Source organism: Amia ocellicauda, chromosome 19 (genome assembly GCF_036373705.1).
Source record: "Amia ocellicauda isolate fAmiCal2 chromosome 19, fAmiCal2.hap1, whole genome shotgun sequence".
Classification (NCBI taxonomy): Eukaryota; Metazoa; Chordata; class Actinopteri; order Amiiformes; family Amiidae; genus Amia; species Amia ocellicauda.
Window position 1 is genome coordinate 21,844,923 of NC_089868.1, and position 19,570 is coordinate 21,864,492.

The 19,570-nt window shown below is 36.5% G+C and overlaps 1 protein-coding gene and 1 long non-coding RNA gene across 8 annotated transcripts in view; one reads left to right on the forward strand and one right to left on the reverse strand.

Moving 5' to 3' along the window:
• The window catches only part of LOC136714618 (uncharacterized), a 31,949-nt gene extending 21,428 nt beyond the window's left edge, over positions 1 to 10,521 (forward strand). Inside the window, exons 5-6 of the long non-coding RNA XR_010805037.1 lie at positions 2,154 to 2,286; positions 7,029 to 10,521. This is a non-coding gene — a long non-coding RNA (uncharacterized LOC136714618). The remainder of the gene's footprint in view (positions 1 to 2,153; positions 2,287 to 7,028) is intronic.
• Positions 10,522 to 16,088: 5,567 nt separating this feature from the next.
• The window catches only part of ptprc (protein tyrosine phosphatase receptor type C), a 32,230-nt gene continuing 28,748 nt past the window's right edge, over positions 16,089 to 19,570 (reverse strand). For all 7 annotated transcript variants that reach the window (XM_066691787.1, XM_066691786.1, XM_066691782.1 and 4 more), the window contains 6 exons: positions 19,389 to 19,522; positions 19,126 to 19,260; positions 18,915 to 19,037; positions 18,243 to 18,409; positions 17,962 to 18,097; positions 16,089 to 17,366 (listed from right to left, as the gene is read on the reverse strand). In XM_066691787.1, coding sequence (XP_066547884.1) covers positions 17,010 to 17,366; positions 17,962 to 18,097; positions 18,243 to 18,409; positions 18,915 to 19,037; positions 19,126 to 19,260; positions 19,389 to 19,522 — 1,052 coding nt within the window. In that variant the 3' untranslated portion in view covers positions 16,089 to 17,009. The remainder of the gene's footprint in view (positions 17,367 to 17,961; positions 18,098 to 18,242; positions 18,410 to 18,914; positions 19,038 to 19,125; positions 19,261 to 19,388; positions 19,523 to 19,570) is intronic.

Genomic DNA, 19,570 nt, shown 5'->3' on the forward strand with positions numbered 1-19,570 from the left:
GAGAAATGGTTATGATCTCCCTCCCCAATGGAAATGTTCAGTCTAGGCCGAAGTCCTCCAGTATGTTTCCCACAAGAGCAACGCTGGACTCGTGGGATTAGGAAATGCCTGTGTGAGGCTCGAGTTGCCATGGGAAAACCTTTTATACTGTGATTTTGTGTCTGTTTCTCATTTTGAACTGTTGGTAGACCACATCACACACATACCCTGCGCTGTAAATATCAAAAGTATTCATGCAAATATACATCGACCAAATTTCATGTTGATATATACATTAATTAAATGACAGGTTTAAGGATGATTCTGGCCTTAAAATGGGTCTTCACTCCATTGCTATTCTATACACTGAGGCCACTGTATTAAGTATAGTACTTTTTTTAATTTACATGTATATACAAGGAGAATAACTGGCACTCGCTTTGTTGTATTATTTCTTTGCCAATCTTTTTAGCAGTAGTAGCAGGTAAGATACACTTTTCCACAGGCTGCAACATGTATGACACTTAGGATACAATTATAATAATGGGGTTAAAGGGAGCACAATTAAGTTTTAAATAAAATGTAAATCCTTGTATCTTGCATGCAGTATTGGAGTGCTTTGAAAGATGTTCGTCTCCAATACAATATGTAATATTTTCTGTGGTAGATGTAGAATTGCCTTTTTTCAATACATATTTCTGTTCTCTCTCTCTACCTCATTTAATCGATTGTGGCCCATTACATTGTTATAGTTTCACTTTAGTTTAGGTTAATTTATACTGAAGTGAGTCCATGTATATTGGATGGGTACTTGAAGATAATCTTAACTGAGTGTGCTTCATAAAAACAAATGAAATGAATACAAAAAACACAATCCTTCAAAAATTGCTTTTCAATCACTTGACAGAAACCTATACTTCGCTTTTTTATGTTCAATGTTCAAAGACATTAGTTATCAGCATCAATAAAAGATGTCAGCCAGTGTTGTTGCCCAATGGTTCTGTAAAGATTTGTAACTGTTTTCTGATTCCTTAATTAACCCTTTTCATAACTTAGTGAAAAGTGTTTTGTTGTAGAGGAAAGATGACCCGAAAGGACATATTTTTAATATTCAATAGTAAAATGTTATCTTGTGCCATGTTGCTTGACTGATGTGGTCAAAATGAATACTGGATACTGGTCTTCCTGTGAAGTTCACAATGATGACAATGGCATGAGCTGAAAACCTACACCGAGAATGAAACGCAACTGCAGTCAAAACACATTCATCTACCGCAACGTTCAAAACGGCAATGTAAATATTATAATGGTTGTGTGGTTAATACACGAGATAAATATAAATATTCAGATAACTCTAATCGCACTCTCCCTTTGTTGCGTTTTAAACTGTTTAAGGTTGCGTGGCCTTTCCCCAGTCCAGGGTGATGTTTATACGCTATAAGCTTGTGCATCTAGTCACTCTTGACCTTACATGTCAGATGAGCCGTCAATGGGCTGATAAATATACATGCTCTCTTTAAACTGCCATGCCTGGTCGGTGACACGATTCAGCCTTATTATACAATCAAAACAACCGCCTGCGTGTCTCAACAGCCAGTCCGTATGAGCATCATTAATGATTAATGTCACCACTTAATATTCTGATTGGAACGATTGCTTATTTGCAGTTCTCTTGCGTTCAATTAGGTGCCTTTAATCAGTATCAGACCACTCCGGCACGCTGCAGCCGTGTAATACCGGTTGACAGAATTAATTTGACCACCGCGCTAAGTGTTCGAGAGGAGTTTGCACCGAAATGCATCGCAGTTGTAATTATAGTAATCTCCCAGATCAAAGCAGGATCCGGCTTGACAGAGAGGAAACCAAGATTATAGTTAAAGTCAAGCAATACATCCACCTAAAAAAATAAACTTTTCAAAAATCCCACCCTCCTACTCCTCAGCCAGCAGTAACTTCTGTTTTAATGTAGAGGGGGTCAAATTACTGTAATACACATTTTATTTTCCTGAATTTGTGAGAATTAAAGCATTGAACTTAAAAACTTAAATATACATTACCTGTCTGATATTTGGAAAATGTTTCCAAAAAGAGGAAATGTATAGAACATTTTATACATACATATAATTCAGAATGCAATACTTTAACTTAACATTTGAATATACTTTTTTCCCCAGTGGATGCATCTGCTGGAGCCTGTTTGCAGCTGCTTAATAACGGCACAGCATGCAGAGACCTTAAGACCAAAGGCAAAGAACGAGCTGTGAGGAAGAGATGGGAAGAGCAGAGCCGAGAAGGCAGAGGGGTCAGGTGAGATTAAATACCTTTTGGTAGACTCTGAATTTGTGTCCGTGCTTTGCCTGAATGCAATGTTTGGATGCAGTATATGTCATTAACCTTTGCATGTTATCATTATCATTAATATTATCATTACTTAGTTTACACAGAGGATTCAATTAAAAAGTTGACCAAGCCCCTAATGGCGAACTATAATCCTGCATTTATAAGCGGAAGAAAGAAGCATCTTAACAAAGGTGGAAGCTGCCACTGAGTACAGTATTGTTGTTTCCTATTTGTTTTGATTTAATCCCAGCCCATATACAATGGTACAACTATAGTCTTCAAACAAGGCAGATGAGCTCACATTTGAAGCTGTTACGTTATGGAAAAGCACACTGAAGCACATTAAAAAATACTAATAATATTTGGTGATGGATGCGCATTACGAATTCTCTGTCAAACAACAGGCCTTGATCAAGCATTGTAATTGTTATCCGTGCTTGGCGGTTAAGTAAATATTTTTTTCTCAATATGATGATGTGTATTTTTAACAGTAACAATAGCAGTAGCGAAAAGAAACATCTGGGGAATATGAATTTCAAGTTCTCCAGCTTCTCCCAGGCAAGTGCTTTAGTGTCCAATTCTTCACCAAATGTTAATCCTAAAGCAAAGCATTGCTGATAAATGGTGGCGTACCGGGATCGTAAACCTTCAGTGAAAGCCGTCACATGGATCCTGACAAAAATTCAGCTGGAACTTGAGGAACCTAGGCACAGATACATAGTCTTCTACTGCTTACAAATAATCATTTGCTACTGTGATAATTGTGCTTATTATTTATGTATTGTTAAGGCACTCTGAGACTTTACACACATGCATTGCTGAGAGGATTATATGGAATAGTGAAACAAATATAAATCAAGCTATTCTAACTGCACTTCATATTAAGTTATGTTTATATGTTCTAATTATAGGTAAAATGATTAAATGGGAGCCAGACATATATAAATAACACATCAAAATGGGAGTTTAATAGTAACTATTACTAATGCAAAGATATATATGACTAATGGTACAAGAGAGTTTCTTCTTCTAAGTGCATCAAAATTACTTTGAGCAAGTTTTCAATTATTTGTTTATGGATATTTTGAACATTGTAATATTCCAGGTGCTTTGAGGTGGTTAAAGATTTGTGTAGTTTGTTTCTTTGTTTTCATTTAAGCCCCTTTTTGTAACACTGTGGGAACTATGATACCATTTTATTTCTTGTGGGGATTTTTAGTAATTTGTCACTCAACAATCAGTAATAATGAGAAAGTACAGTATTACTGTGAGAAATCCCCTCATTATGATCTGGAAATCTTTCTTAAGGCTACACTATACATCCGTGTACTGTATGTGTTACTATCAGTGCCCTCACTGCTGATGAATACATGTGGCCTGCAAAATACTGTACTACAAATCACGTGTTGTATTTTACAGGTTTTCACAGTTCAACCAAAAGGACACTACTATACTAAATATTATTTAGATTCAAAATGCTTTGAAAACAAAACCTAAACCATGGCCATTGTGGAGTCTCTGGGCACTATTTTGCTCTAAGATTACGTGTGTTTTTCCTCATATGAAAACGACACAATGAAACTGTGAAGTGGCATGTAAATATTGTGTGAATCTGATTTAAGAGCCTCAGCAAGCAGTTTAAATGATTCTGTTTGGGAACATGTTTTTGGTTTTACATTTTACCCCAAAAGTGCTTTGAACTTAGCATGGCAAGAAATGCGTTTGAGATTTGCCGCGCCTACATATATTTATCCCTTGGTAAATGATTACAAAATGTCAATTGAAAGGAAACGCCTTTAAAAGACTCCCGAAATGAAGCTTCAATCTCATTTCTCCAGGATGTTATAAATAAGTGCATGTCCCCTTATTATCGATCCCTCGGTTCCCAGAACCAGATGAAAACAAAACTTCGACCCGTTAATAGCAAATTAAATGCCTGTATATCAAAGCGGTTACATTGATGAGTAGAAGAAAGTAGGATCTTGCAAAAAAATTACAGTTAAGGTTTGTAGTTTTCTATTGGTGGGTGGGTCAATGTTTTGATTTCTCCCTTTTTTTTTTTTCATGCCGCTTTAAATGAGTATCCATAGCTGCTTAATCAACATGTAAATACACCTTAATAGAAAGACTAATTGAGCTGATGAAATAAATTGAGATTATTAATCAATAAGTGGTTTAATTAATCAAACTATGTGGCCACCTTGTGTGGGGAGGAATGAAGTGCAGCGTCAGAAAGCACGTCACATTAAAGGCTGGGCCCTCGTTATAACTCACACTATGAACGATACGGAGGATTTCTGTTCAGTCTGTAACCATAGAAACATTTTAAAAATGCCAGTTACTGATGGGGCATTGTCAGGATCTAATATGGATTCATTCAAAGTCTCATGGGATTGGTTCCCACATAAATGTTTAATAACCAAAAGCTGTTTTTATCAGACTACAATGACTTTTCAGATTTCCAGCTGTATTGTGGCTTGCTTAAAAATAGTGAAACATAGACTGTTATTGATGTATATCAAGAGCATGAGATCTAATTAGAGTTGGCAAAGTATTGCTTCATTAATGGAGCCGATGCACTTCATCTACTGCTTTTTGAAGAGGACTATTTGAAAAATACATCTAGAAATGAAAATGTGAAACTGCAGCACAGGGTTAATTTACAACCCCTTACAAGAGGGACCTGCGAGGCATTCTGGGAAGATAGCCGTGGTGCAGTCGGGTTAAAAGAGTAACATTCCTCATTGTGGATCACCAGACCTGCGCATGCGATTTAGGTCAGATCGTCTAGAAGAGGAAGAGCTCTGGGTTCGGATGAAATGCTCTATTTCACACACTTGCCCTCTAGAAGGACTGGCGAACGCCGTCGCTTAAATTAAGGGCAGGTCGTCAGCCAGGAGCCGCGGTCTGGTCTCGGGATGGATGACTTGTGCAGACCGAGTCCCTGTGGCCTTTCCCAGTGACGCAATAAACGACTTCCTAATCCACTTCTGTCACTTCTCGTTAGGTTTTAGCTTTCTGGAAATCAGCTTTCCATGTATGATGTTGCATTATTGCTGAGAGCGAGGAGAGTGCTCTCGATTATTTATGATCCACTAACTAGAGGCAGAAAGACAGGCTTGAAATCCTTCTTTTAGTTTCCACCATCTTTAAAACCATCGTGCATAGCTGCAGACACTTGGACAAAATGGAAACCAATAGGTGAACCATCTGTTCCTAATTTGATTTAGAACATATTAAAGATTTGTAGTTTAATTTTGTAGTGGTTTGTTGCTAGTATATTTATATTTATATATACCTACACATAAAAGACAACCACAAAAAAGATGGGAAGATGTCCCCACATAAGCATGATGTGGAAAAGGGAAGCTATAGATCGAAAGAAATGGAAACATCTTAGGGGGGCCTTTATCCAGCAGTGCATTGATATGATAGAGATTGTGTGTGTGTGTGTATATATATATTTATATTTATATATATATATATATATATATCTATATATCTCATACAATCTTATAGAACAGTGTACATGTATTACACGTGTTCTCAGTGTTCTGTAGGTAGAAATATTGCTAGTGAACTGTTACAATTTTATTTTTAATATATTCAAAATAAAATGACATATTTTCCAGATATGTACATTTATAGTGGAATAAAATCGAAACATCAGAACTCTTCACAGAAAACAGTGAATGATTCATTGACATCTCACTCTTTACCATTGAAAAGAAATTGGATGAACAAAACAATCAACACATAGGGCTGTGATTCAGCAGTTTTTGGAAATGATGTGGCCTGTTCGTAGACTGATGTACTGATGGGGTGCATGGCTAGCCTTTTTGCAAATACAAGCATCTTTATGGCGCCTGTATTTATGTGATTCAAAACAAGGGGTGTATATTAATACACCACAAATACCACATTGACGATCCTCTGATATGGGTATGGCTAGGTGTTTATGGCAATTTTGTGAGTCAGGAGTTTCAAGTTGACTCAACGGACAGCAGAAAAACAAATATGTATTTTATTGTTGCTCTCGACAATTCATGTGTTTTTGTTGTATGGATACCTCGGAGTCAACAAGTATTATAGTGCTCCATAATCACAAAACATACAGCACACAACCTCAATATTGATTACCTTTAGTTGTTCTCAAAACTGGATTTGTGGCCTAGTATTTTTTGGTGTGTTTTTTTTGTTCTGTTTAAATTGCAAATACTTTTATGAATTAAATCCTGAAGACTGGAATGTCACATTTCACTGGCAGAACATTTTCTGCTGAGAAAAAGTAGTGACAGTTTATTATAATTAAAACACATTTGTTTTAGAGATCTGACAAATAGGATGAATGATCCCTTTATTTGTAACCTCAAACCTTGTTCATATTTATATATGTATAAGGTGTGTGTGTGTGTGTGTGTGTGTGTGTGTATTTTAAGAAGAAATTGCTTTATACAAGGTTTTTAAAATGTTACATATGCTGTTTGGGTAGTGATAAGAAAATATTTACCCAGGCCAACGCACAAAATAAAATTCACTCTCTATCACATTGTACTGTTGGTTCCCAACCATTTGTCCATTTAGTACTTTCTATTTCAAATCAGTACACTGGACTGTCCATAAATATATATATATATTTCCTTCAACTTGTTCCATAGATGGAGTTATAATAATGTCATGTTCCTGTTTTGTCTTTTCTTATTTTGCAGATGTTTGAGTTGACCTGTTTCTGGAAGAAGTCGTCGTCGTTAGGAATGTCACTCCTTCTATGAAATCTCTCTGTTGCACTTTGCCAAACACCCGCAAGTGTAACTATTTATCTTTAGCTAAATGGTGTCAGAGCACTTTTCTTCACAGCTGCATTGTTGTAGCAACTCTAAGGTCAGTTTATAGCCCCTCAATCACAGCATTTATCTCCAGCACTAGATCAGATTATAGCTTAGTCACAAAACATCCTACAATTAATGGTGTCCTTTCAAGAAAGACAATATCCTCCCTCACCATTTTCTCAAGTTACATTCCTTTTAAAATCTGTTCCACAACCCTTTGCATTTAAAATATGTTTTGGTTTGTTTTAGGAAACACAATTTGCTTAGTTTGGACTGTAATAGCTCAGGGGTTTCCAGGAACCCACTTAGTTGAAAGTCATTCTGCAAATAATCAATAGTTTCTTTGACTTGTTTCAACTCCTTTTTTCCATCAAACGACAACAACTTGGAAAGATGAACAGTTTATTTCTCGTATAGCACTGAGCGAGTTGTTTCACATGAATGGAGTGTCCTTGTTTGTCCATCCAGCTCAAAAGATTGAATTCATTATACCAATTGTGCTCCTTGTCTCTTCTGGATCTTTAAGCAGATGTCAGATGTGTTTACATTTATGTGATGTTTGCTTCAGTGAACATTCAACGCTGTCGGTGAGTTTGAGATAAATTGAAAAAACCATCGACCGTTGATTGTACCCTGCAGCCAGCCCTCATGCGCCTAGTGGCAAATACACAGGCAGTGACTTTAAGCTCTGGAGCCTATGAGAGTGGACAGCTACTAACAAGAGCGTGGAGGTTATTTTTTTTTTTTTTTCTTTTGGTTATGGTTTTGTTTGTTTTTTTCCCCTGAACAAGTTACAGCAAAGGTCACAATCAACATTCATTGCTGTCGGTGGGTTTAACTGTGTGGAAAAGCTCACTGAACAATGAATGCAACTGTGTCCCAGATTTCAGCAGCTCATGTCGTAATAAATGCTACCAGTGGATGTGCTGATTTTTTAATTTCCTCTGATCTGCATCTCTGCAAGGAAGATGCAAATAGACTCTGCAGTTCAGGCTTCGTCTTCATCATCGTAATTGGGGGTTCCGTGTGCGGCCGAAGAACATAAGCCATATGTGTAATCATCCCGTTTCTTTTCTTTTTTTTCTGTTTGTTTAATTACGTGTCTCTCTTACTTGAGGTCAAAATGATCTTAAATTTGCACGAAACGAACGTAACATCGTCTGCTTTAAACTAGTTTTTCCTCGGAGGATAAGTGCAACATAATTGTACTGTGGCTACTAATGTGTTCTAGAATCCCTCACTGGATTCCGTGTCACATATAAGATGTGTGTGCTTTTGGGCTCGGATTAATTGTATGTAACACTTTCAAGTTTGAAGTGTATGCCTGCATTAGTTCAATTTCTGATGAATGTCCCTAATAGGAAACAAAGTGTCATTATTATACGTTTTTCAAATAGTTTTAATGAATAACAAAAATATCTTGCTTTGAAAAAGAAAAACAATACTGTAATTTCTTTCAAGATGTCAGTAAACATGTTTTTAAATGGCGATTGATTTGAAATCTGATAAGAATTATGCAGATATTTCCTCTTGATATTTAAATGTGTAAAATATTTATGACCGATATGGAAAATGAATAGCTGTACAAATACTGTTTACAGATCCAGAGTGTTTTTCAGGATAACAGGTAGGTGCTGCAGTCTTTCAATTATGTTTTTATTTTCAACGTGAAGTTCATGTAAAAGGTGAAGAGGGATGAAACTTGTCAGGTCAGTGAGAGCAAACTACCCCTGTCCCACATACAGACTTCCTTGGTTAAAAAAGTATGGTGCTTTACTGTGTGATAGTTAAGCTTTAGCCTAATCTAACTCAAGAACATCTTCAGATCAAACACATCTTGTAGTTTTAACCTTTCTTAAGTTCAGCTGGTTAGACCAGATTGATTCATGTTTTATTATTATTACAATTATTTTATGTATTTAGTTAGTCATTTTATTAATATGACTATCATTAACACGTAATGAGTTGTTAGTAATGACTAATTCTACATTTTTTTACTCCAAGTGATCTCCACGATCTGATCGAATGGAAGTGCTGTCACATATATGTCTTAAGACAATTTGGAAAGCTAGGCGTCTGCAGAATAATGGCACAGTGTTGCACAGTACATTGCGCCACATCAGCTGCTGGTGGAAAGACTGCGTGATAATATGCCTTTTGTATCCATTTAAATGCCTCGTTTCACTAGTTTTGGAGTTTGCGTTCTTGTAAACCAAGAGATTCTATAAAAATAAAAGACAAAATTATATGTAAGTGAAGAGAACTCCCACCATACCTCCTACTTAGACTTATTTTTAAAGAATCACAATTCATACTGCACCGTCTATAAATACATCTGAGATTTAGAAAATATATTTTGTAATCTAAAACCAGTAGGTGTTTCTGGAATTAATTAGTTTAAGATCTGTTATATTTAGAGCTTTGACATTATCCATTGTTGCTCGATCATCCATTTTGTCCAAAGCACAGCTGTGAAAAGTCAACTGGTTAACTTGTGATGGTTTTGATAAGATGCCACAACATCGATGAAATCAATGTATTAGCACCTTTCAAAAACAGTGACCTCTACAGAAAAGTACACGAGAATTGAATTTTTTTTTTTAAATTTAATTTTAATTACGCACAGCTGATGCAGACAGAACATTTATAGCTCGGCCCGTACTGGGTTCACACATAAAAACATGAAGCTAAATTAATAGTGGGTGGAAATGCATTATAATAATGTATTCCTTGATGTTATCTTTTCAAACCTTTATACCAAATAAACAGTCTAATGCGAACTGAAATTAATTGTAAAAAAAAAACATCTGCACACAATTCTTATCTTGAAAATGCAGGTGCCCCCCCCACCTTCCGGCTAACAGGTTTCATTATGCAGAAAACTCTCCGACTCCCTTAAGGAACTTACAGGTGAATTATTAAACTGCTCTGAATGGTTTGCAGTGACATCTTGAATTTCAAAACTGAGACACCTTACATAAGCTATGGTTTGTTATCTGACCAAATTGTTAATTTACTGCATGAAATGTATATGCAGTTATAAGGGGACATTACAGATATACATTTAGACTTTGTGAATCACTTTTTTGTGTATATTATGGTATATTATAATTAATTCAACCACTTTGATCTTTTAGTATGCTGAATAACTATAACAAATACAACCTAGAGTGGAATGGCCAGGGAAATGTACTAGTACGATGCTATATACATAAGAAGTGTAGAAACAATGATTGACTATAATAAATGATATTCAACAGCAATACAGTTCTGTTCATATAGTAGGATTTATGTATGTGTAATGTATACAACTTGGTAATAACCATTTTGTATGAAGAATGGATTTATTCACAATAAAAACTGATAAAGCCTGTTTGTGTCTCTTGTGATTATTAAATGGTGCACATGACCAACTCTGTCCGGAATCAATAGAACAGGATGCTCTCTTGGTTTTGGTCTTTCACTGCCGTGTTTGTGTAAAGAGCTTTGTCCTGCGCAGTGACGCACTGCTGTTACTGTGCATATGACACGGTGTTGATCTACAGCGATGATTAAGAGATTCCCCGACTGCTCTTCTGCTTTTTGCACAACTGCGTGTCTTGCCTGTCAGCATCTGCGCTGAGATGTATTGAAACCCCATTTCAGTCCCCGCTTTTGCCTGCCACTCATATGACTTTGGTTTTTCAAAGCAAGGCTCCTTTCCTTTACAATATGAACTTAAGCCTTAATTATTCACTTCTCTTTGCTATTGTTAATCATTTAGGCCGGCAGTAGCTACATGCTGTACATGAGAGCTGCTCTGAATACCTTCGCTCAGATGTTTCTCTCCATTGCCCTGCCATGTCAATTGTTCACATGCTGCTTCTGCATTACTGGGCCGGCCTGGAGTTTGACCTTCAATTCCCACTGAAATACAGAAAAAAATACAAGTTAACAGATCTCGGATGGGGTCTGAGTAAAATGTAATATTTCTGTGTGTGATATGTATTTCTAGAAGAGCGCAACATTAAACTATACATTTGTCTCATTGGTTTATATGAAGTATGGTGCATTAAAAAGGACCATTACTACTTTTTCCTTTAATCAGAAACCAACTTCCTTCCCCACTAAGGAGCTTTAAATATTTCTCTATAAGTTTAATTCAATTGTCTAATGACATGTGAGTCACCTCTGATAAATGTGTCACCCTAATAATAATAATAATAATAATAATAGTGTTTGGAGTTGTAATTTAGGTTAAAATCTGCATCTTCCCTGCCAGTTGAACAGTATTATTCCCTCCCCTGGAAGCTGTTTCAGAATAATTTCTCCAATTACTTTATGAAAGCTGTTGACACGCTTTATGTTGCACCTTTGTTCTACAAGTTCAGTACCAATTAATTACATATTACATGATACATATACTACTGTAACTACAGTGGTACTGCCTGGGGTTTATTTTGTCTGAAATAGATGTTTAATGACCAATGCATTTGCCAATAATTTTAATGCAGGAATAAAATTCATCAGAGCGCCTGAACATACAAACGCTTGGGAGGACTTGGACAGCGCACAATTCCCAGCTGCTAAAATTAGCTTTGAACTTCCAGCCCTCGTCTGGCTAGGCTTTACCCCTTCAAAAGGTAGCCACCCTAATTACGGCTTAAAAGGAAAACCTGTTTCATGAATAAAATATGTCTTCATTTTATCATAACAGTTCACACCGAAAACCATCAATCTCGAGGCTCCGAAATATCACGCAGTGCTCTACAAAATAATACAATAAATTATGCCAGATAATAGTATAGATTCTGGCAACAGTCATATTTTTCTGTCTATCTTGTTTGTGTGATGCTCTTTGTGTGATTTTACTGCTTTCCCCGCTTCTCTGTTATATAAATAATGCTACTGTACCCTAGCTCTGTTTCCTTGATGTTTTGTACCAACTACTAAGATAAAACATTTTTTTGCCTCATGTATATGTTCAGTTTACAGACATACACAATGACAGCTATGATTGTATGGATCCCATGATTCATTTCAAGAGTACGTCAGCATAAAATTGATTTATCTGACATCAGTCACAGTATAGTCACATTGCCCAAAAAATTGGTAGGTGGAAAGTGCAACTATAACATTTCAATTCGTGCTCAGGTTAAAATATGAGATTGAGACTACGACTGAATGTCACTGAAGGATTTTAACATTCACTCTCATTATTGTGGTCCACATAGCAACACATTTGCTTTCCATAGTGCATGGTAAATAGAAATGTGATCAATTAATGTATATGATTAGGCAATATGTGAACAAGGAAAAAACACTGTATTGTAACTATTAGTTGCCAAGTACATGATTGAAAATAAATAAATACAATATATGTCAGGGATTCAAGGTGTGCAGAGTTGCATTATAAGCATGTTTATTTGCAGCTGAAAGCAGATTTCAAGATATAGACAGTTGGAAGATGCTGATGGGCTACAATGTGACTCTGTTTATAACATTTCGTTTCCCTGAGGACCATTTGTAAAATAGATGAACTGAAGAATTACAGTTCAGAGTAAATGTTCTGTTCCTTCACAGTATTTGTAACTGGATGTAGGTGTTTCTTTTCATTTCATACACTAATTCTATGCATTGGATATACAATTAAGTAAATCAATATATCAACATGCACACATTTCTGTAACACATGTAATTGTACATTTGTCTAAACAAAAGAGTTCCTGTCATTATTTGTTTTAATTATAGTTAACTATAGTTATAGTACATGTTCTGCAGAGTTGCATTATGTATATTTTAATGCCACTTAAATCTGACATATCTTAGTTTAGAATTAAATACATTTCATTTTTAGACTTTGCAGAGTAATTATAGCATTTCAAGATAAATGATTATACAGCGCCATCTAGTGGTATTTTATTTGTATTTAATAAAAGCCTTTCATGAAGGAAGTTTGATCTCAACCCTTTTAAATAAAGCAGTTACCTATTGGCTATTTAAAGGATGTGTCTCCAGTTTAGAGCAGAATTGTTTTATTTATTAAATGTATTTGTGTTACTTTGTGTTTTATTGTTAACCTTATTGTTAATAAGAGACTGAGGGAACTGAACCTTTGCACCCTGGAACAGAGGAGACTACGTGGAGACTTGATCCAAGTCTTCAAAATCATGAAAGGCATCGACCACCTGAAACCAGAGGAGCTTTTCCAGATCAGCAGGGACACACGCACCCGGGGACACAAATGGAAATTGGGCTTCAAGGCATTCAAGACAGAAAACAGGAGACACTTCTTCACACAGAGAGGCGTCACAATCTGAACAAACTCCCCAGCGATGTGGCTGAAGAGACAATTTGGGAACATTCAAAAACAGACTGGATAGGATCCTTGATCACTCAGTTATTAATGGACACCAAACGAGCACGATGGGGCGAATGGCCTCCTCTCCATTGGACACTTTCTTATGTTCTTATATGTTCTTATATTAAGTCAATACATTGGTTGTAAATTATTCAAGTTCCTTATAAAACAAACTGTCATTGTCATCCTGCTGTAAGACACCTTATATCCTTCTCACCACCAGGAAGTGTGAATGTTCTTCCTCTTTCTTGAAAAACCATGTAAATGCCTCACTTAGATTAGAAGATCACTGTATTGAGATATTTATCATTCTGTAATTGTTCAAATTACTACTACATTTAAAATACTTAATTGTTTGTATGTATGTATGTATGTATGTATGTATTTATTAACAGACACCCTTACCCAGGGTGACCAAAGGGTTTCTCAAGAACAAACTTAAAAGTATTAAATACATTATTGTGCACTAAATTCAACCAGTGCAAAATACAAAATACAATAAATACACCCTAGCACAAGTGCAGCCATAATACAGTCAAGTCCCCGGTGTGAGCTAAACGGTGGGGTGGGCATGGGAGAAGTTACAGTAAAATGATATAAGTGTTAACAATACATAATTAAAAGGAAACCGAGTTAAACAGAAAATGTAAATTGTAATTCATATTCCCATTATATCATTTTAGCAGAGATTTTAAATTCTAAATTCTGGCTGTATTGAAGAGGAGGGATTCTCTTTTAATTAGACTTAATAAGATCATATGCTTCTTCAGCACCTCAAATTTGCTATACAGCCCCTGTCATGAACCTGCTCGCTTGCCAAGACTTTGACTATTGAGCCATTTTGGGCTGTGTGAGGCGCAGTGGGAGCCTGACTCATTCATTAACAATTCACGGCTCGTTCATTCATATCTAGGCGCTGCACAGCGAATGTTGCTCGTCTGACAGATCCTTGTGTACAAACCCTTCTGTGGTTGTGGCCCAGCAGGTGCACAGGAAAGAGTTATTACCCAGCTTAGCCGAGGCTGGCGTTTCTCTAAGTATCAGACACGTTCGGGGTGGCTCGATCAGATAAAGAGAAGACAGGTGTGCAGCAGGGAGGCCTTAATGTGTGCGAATGTGAAGCATCATCAAAGCGATTCTGTTGGCCCCTTCTGCTTTGAAAAATAGGTCATGAAGACAATGTGCTGGTTGTAGGTCTGAGGTCTTGGGTCTTGGGTACGAACATGCTTCTGTTTGTTTGTTTGTTTTCAAATGAATTATTGCAAAGAAGAATAATGAATTACTAGGTTAGAACAGGAAGCACACTCACTGAAAAAGCTGTACAGGTGGAGCGTGTTACAATGGGTGTATGCATTGCAGTGTGTAGAAAGAGAAGCCAAATGCCAACTTTCATGTGTTATTTGAGTTTGAAAATCTCATTGTTTATGAACGTGAGCAGGCAATTCTTCTCGAGCAAATAACATTTTCAGATACAGATTCCTAGAGGGGAAAGGAAATCATAGACAACAAAACAAAACAAAAACGCTTTTTTGAAGTTTTCTCTCTGTCGAATGTTGAACCTCAATGCAGCTCTCAAACATAACTCTTCACAGTGAATATTAAGTTGAAATGGGATGCAAAGAAAGAAGGGAAGGACAATTGTTGACTGACTGTCTGAGTATTTCCCAAATATTATTATTATTATTATTATTATTATTATTATTATTATTATTATTATATTGAACTTGCTTTATTCCCCTTTAATAGTCGTTATGCAAACTTCCAAATTTACAAGATGTAATCAAATCAACCAATGTCCACAACCTAAATGAAGAACAAAGCTACATTTCTTCTTTTTGGTTAATTCTACAGAAGTTTAAACTTAAAAAAACAGTGTTTAAAGTGTCTCAGTGTTAAACTGATGATTAAGGTAAATTAATCAATATTGTGGGATTCTAGCCTTGACTTTAAGATGCATCACCTTTAACGCAGAGAAACAGGTTACACAGCTTTACTTTTCTAAAGAGATTATACATAAGATGTTGGTTATCCTTCAGAACAGAAAAAAAGGAAATGTCTGTAGGTTTTGCATTACATTTAGTATTTGTATTGTGTGCCAGAAAGAAGAAGTAGAAACATGGTACAATTAAAAAAAAGAACTTCAAAAAATAGCAAAACCTACATACAGATGAATAAAACCATATCATAGAGAAACTGCAGTGAATATGCCATTTCCACGTACTTCCTGTTTGTTGTTTGTTTCCAATTCTTGTTGAGTATTGATTCATCATCCTGTGGATTCCTTACACTGCTGTGCATTTTAATACTTCATTTAGCACCTTAACCCATATTTAATGTCTTTGTTCGTCTTCATTTTTAAGCTCCATGACATCAATATGAATAAGTCAGCCATATTGTCTGACTTAATTCCATTACTGGCACATGGTTCCAAATTTCTATCTTCCCGATGTCTCTATAAATCGACATACTTCCCATTTGATTGAAATCTGGAATTGTATGGACTTTAAACACCAACTGACACATCACCCAGATACTAACTTCAGTGAACTTAAAGTCAAAGACAGTTCCATCAATTCAAAAAAATATAAAAACTATGAATATTAGTTTAAAGCAGTTTATTGAAAAAAAGTTAAAAAAAAAAGTTGACTTTGAATTTCATCCAAGTACAAAACATTGTGGCCTTTACAACCTAGCAGGATGTTATTAGTTACATTTATTTCTTAATTTATTTGTATTTACAGGGTAAAAAGCCATTATGGAGACTGAGGTGATTATGTTCATTGCTGCCGTTATTTCAAGTGACGCAAGTGTTTCACTTTTCACAATGATCTCAAAGACAGTAATCGCATTAATCGTTAACTCTCATTTTCGTTTCATTCGCTCGTCGTCATGTTCTTAGTTTCACCTCATTGAGACTTACAGAAATGAAAATGAAGATTAAAAATAAAATGTACTGTACATCACTACCCCGCCTCATCCCACCATTCAGACTTCCTGTTGTAGATAACTCACCGCTTAGCCTTTGTAAGATGTTCTGGACTCAATTCTTGAATAAAGGGCTAAGTATTATATTATTATAAAAAAAATTATAACACTAAAACTAAAAATTAGATGATAACAAATCTCAATACACAAATCAAGCATAAAACTAAACAAAGCAATCGATAGTTTGAGATCATGTTGTACGAAGAAGAGTAGTGCTAACTGTGTTCTGCAAATTTCCTAAATATGAAAATAATTTAAACCCAATAAAACATGAATATGCATCCCCTCTTCTTTCAGATGATTGTGAAAATATTACTCTGTAACAAACTAGATGCATATAAAGATTTAGTTTGAAAAATACTCTGGAACATATTCAGTTCATGCACTACATCAAATTTACACAAGGTTACATTCATATGGCAATTCTTATTAACAATGTACGAACAAACACACACATCTCTTTGTATATGTATCTTTTTCCACAATTACTTAGAAAAATATGTAAATACGTAAAAAAAAGTGTGTAAAAAGAATATTCACTGGCTTTCAACAGTGGGAGTTGGACCATTAGAAGCACTTTCTTCTGTAGTCTTCTCAGGCGAGCCCGTCGATTCCTTGGCCGTTTCCAATGACTCTTTCTTGTCTGCTGTGCTGGTGGCATTAGTTTCTGCAGCTTTACTGTCAGCGTCAGGGGTCTGAGCAGCGGCGCTGGGAGGCTCCTGTGCATTTTGGCAGGCCGTGCTGTTCTCTGTCTTCTCCTGCTGCTTTCTGGCCTCTTTGTCTTCACTGACAATTTCCACTGAGTCCACTTCTCTGGCGGAGTTTGATGTCACCTCCCCGTTCTGGGCAGGGAACGTAGCTGCGATGGCATCATACAAGAACTGGTAATGCTCCTGTGTTCAAAAAACATAAGCATTATGGTTCATGTATTGACCACATCAAACCAGAGGAGCTTTTCCAGATCTGCAGGGACACAAGGACCCGGGGACACTAACAGAAATTGGGCTTCAAGGCATTCAAGACAGAAAACAGGAGACACTTCTTCACACAGAGAGGCGTCACAATCTGAACAAACTCCCCAGCGATGTGGCTGAAGAGACAATTTGGGAACATTCAAAAACAGACTGGATAGGATCCAGTTATTAATGGACACCAAACGAGCATGATGGGGTGAATGGTCTCCTCTCGATTGGACACTTTCTTATGTTCTTATGTTCTTAAATGTAGAAACTTAAGATGTCAAATACATTTCGTATGATGTCATTTTTTGAACGTAGTGCGATGAAAAATGTGAAGTAAAGCCCATTAGATATATCACACATTATACTGTTCCGTGATAATGTTAATTGCTAACCTCCCTGTGTCAGGAATGAAATGTTTGTGTAGATAAGATCAGGTACTACTGGAAGATTATTAACGAGGGCGAACACACAGACAAGCAACTTGCAAATGGATTGTAGGAACCTTATTACATTTATTTGTACTTACAAAGCTTGACAACACTCCTTGCCGTTCCTTGCGCAGAGTTTTTACCATCTGGAAGATGTTAACCAGCTTTTCTGTGTCTGCGCTGTCGAGGATATTCCACAGGGCACAAAACATCCCTGTCCGTGTAGTTCCGTCACTAAAAGGAAGGGAAAGAGTGAAAAGAAACATGTAACGGCACCGATGCAAATTGTTGACCTTTTCAATATTCAGGCCTAACAGTATCAAGGTCCCCAGATGTAAACTACACTGTCAGTTTTCTACGATCATTTTCTGTCACTCACTTGCAATGAACCACAACCGGCATATTCCTCTCAGGCCTGGAGATGTCCCGTTTAAACTTCTTCTTGATGGCTCTGATCATTGCTATCAAATCCTGGGAATCCTCAGGCAGGCTGCTCTCACTCCACTTCTGGAAATGATACTGGTAGATCTTGCGGCTCTCTTTCCTCTGAAATGGCAGAACAGGTAGTGCCGAATCACGCATCGGTCATGTCACCCTCTTCACAGTAGGGTATCTCGCAAAGGGTGTAAGATCAACAATACCTATCTTATTCATGTTAAAGAATTTACTGTAAAGCTAATTTATGATCAATTAAAATCTTCTTGACCAAAGCCAAGACCAGATCAAAACACAAGATGCCTCCTACTGCAAACCAGACGTCAAGCACTTTGCATTTTGCAAAGTGTTAAAGTTTGCAGTTTGTTCAGACATTAGATTGAGACCCACAATTAAAATAAATAAAACATATATATTAAAATGGGTGTTAATCCAGGAAAATAATTTGCATGCATCTCCTGAGTTTTAAGAATAAAAAGATTGACAAAAAACTTCAACTGATACATATATATATATATATATATACACACACATATGTATAAGATTAATACCAAAAGCAAAACATACTCTTGTATACACAATTGTTAAGAATAAGCTAGACACTGAAAACATGTACCTTGGTGTGCTTTATTTCAATGCCTCGGACAATGTATCCCGGACAGACTTCGGTATCCACCACTGTGACTTCAATTTCGTCATATAACGTCTTTTCATCATGCCAGTACTGTGAACAAAACTCCTAGAAAAAAAAATATATATATAAGAAAGACTGTTTAAAAAACAATTACAAAATGATGTTTAATGTATTTTCACTGGAAATTACTGACCTGGTCTCCCTCCTTGCATGCTGTAAGCATCACAATGAACTTGACTTTCTTCTGAAAGATCATCTGCCAGAAGTCTGCGATGGTATCTGAAAGAGGCCCCTGGGCAGCAATCAGACATCTCTGGCCCCAGTAGCCCTGAAATGAGACAACAACAATGGCTTCCCCTTCAATACATAAAATATGTATCCATGTTTCTGCCGCTAACCTATAAATGAATAGACTCCTGTTAATGACATGTGGATGATGGAGACAGGAACACATACCTCTATGTAAGAAGCATTGATGTATTTGGTTGAGTCCTCGTCGTCATCATCAGACGAGTCCTCGGTATCCTCTTCGTGCTCACTGTCGTGACTCGCCTCATCCTCCAGCCTGATGAGCACTCTGTTGTAATCGTCTGTAACAAAACGGGCAGATGTCACCCAACTACAATCTGTAATCTGTA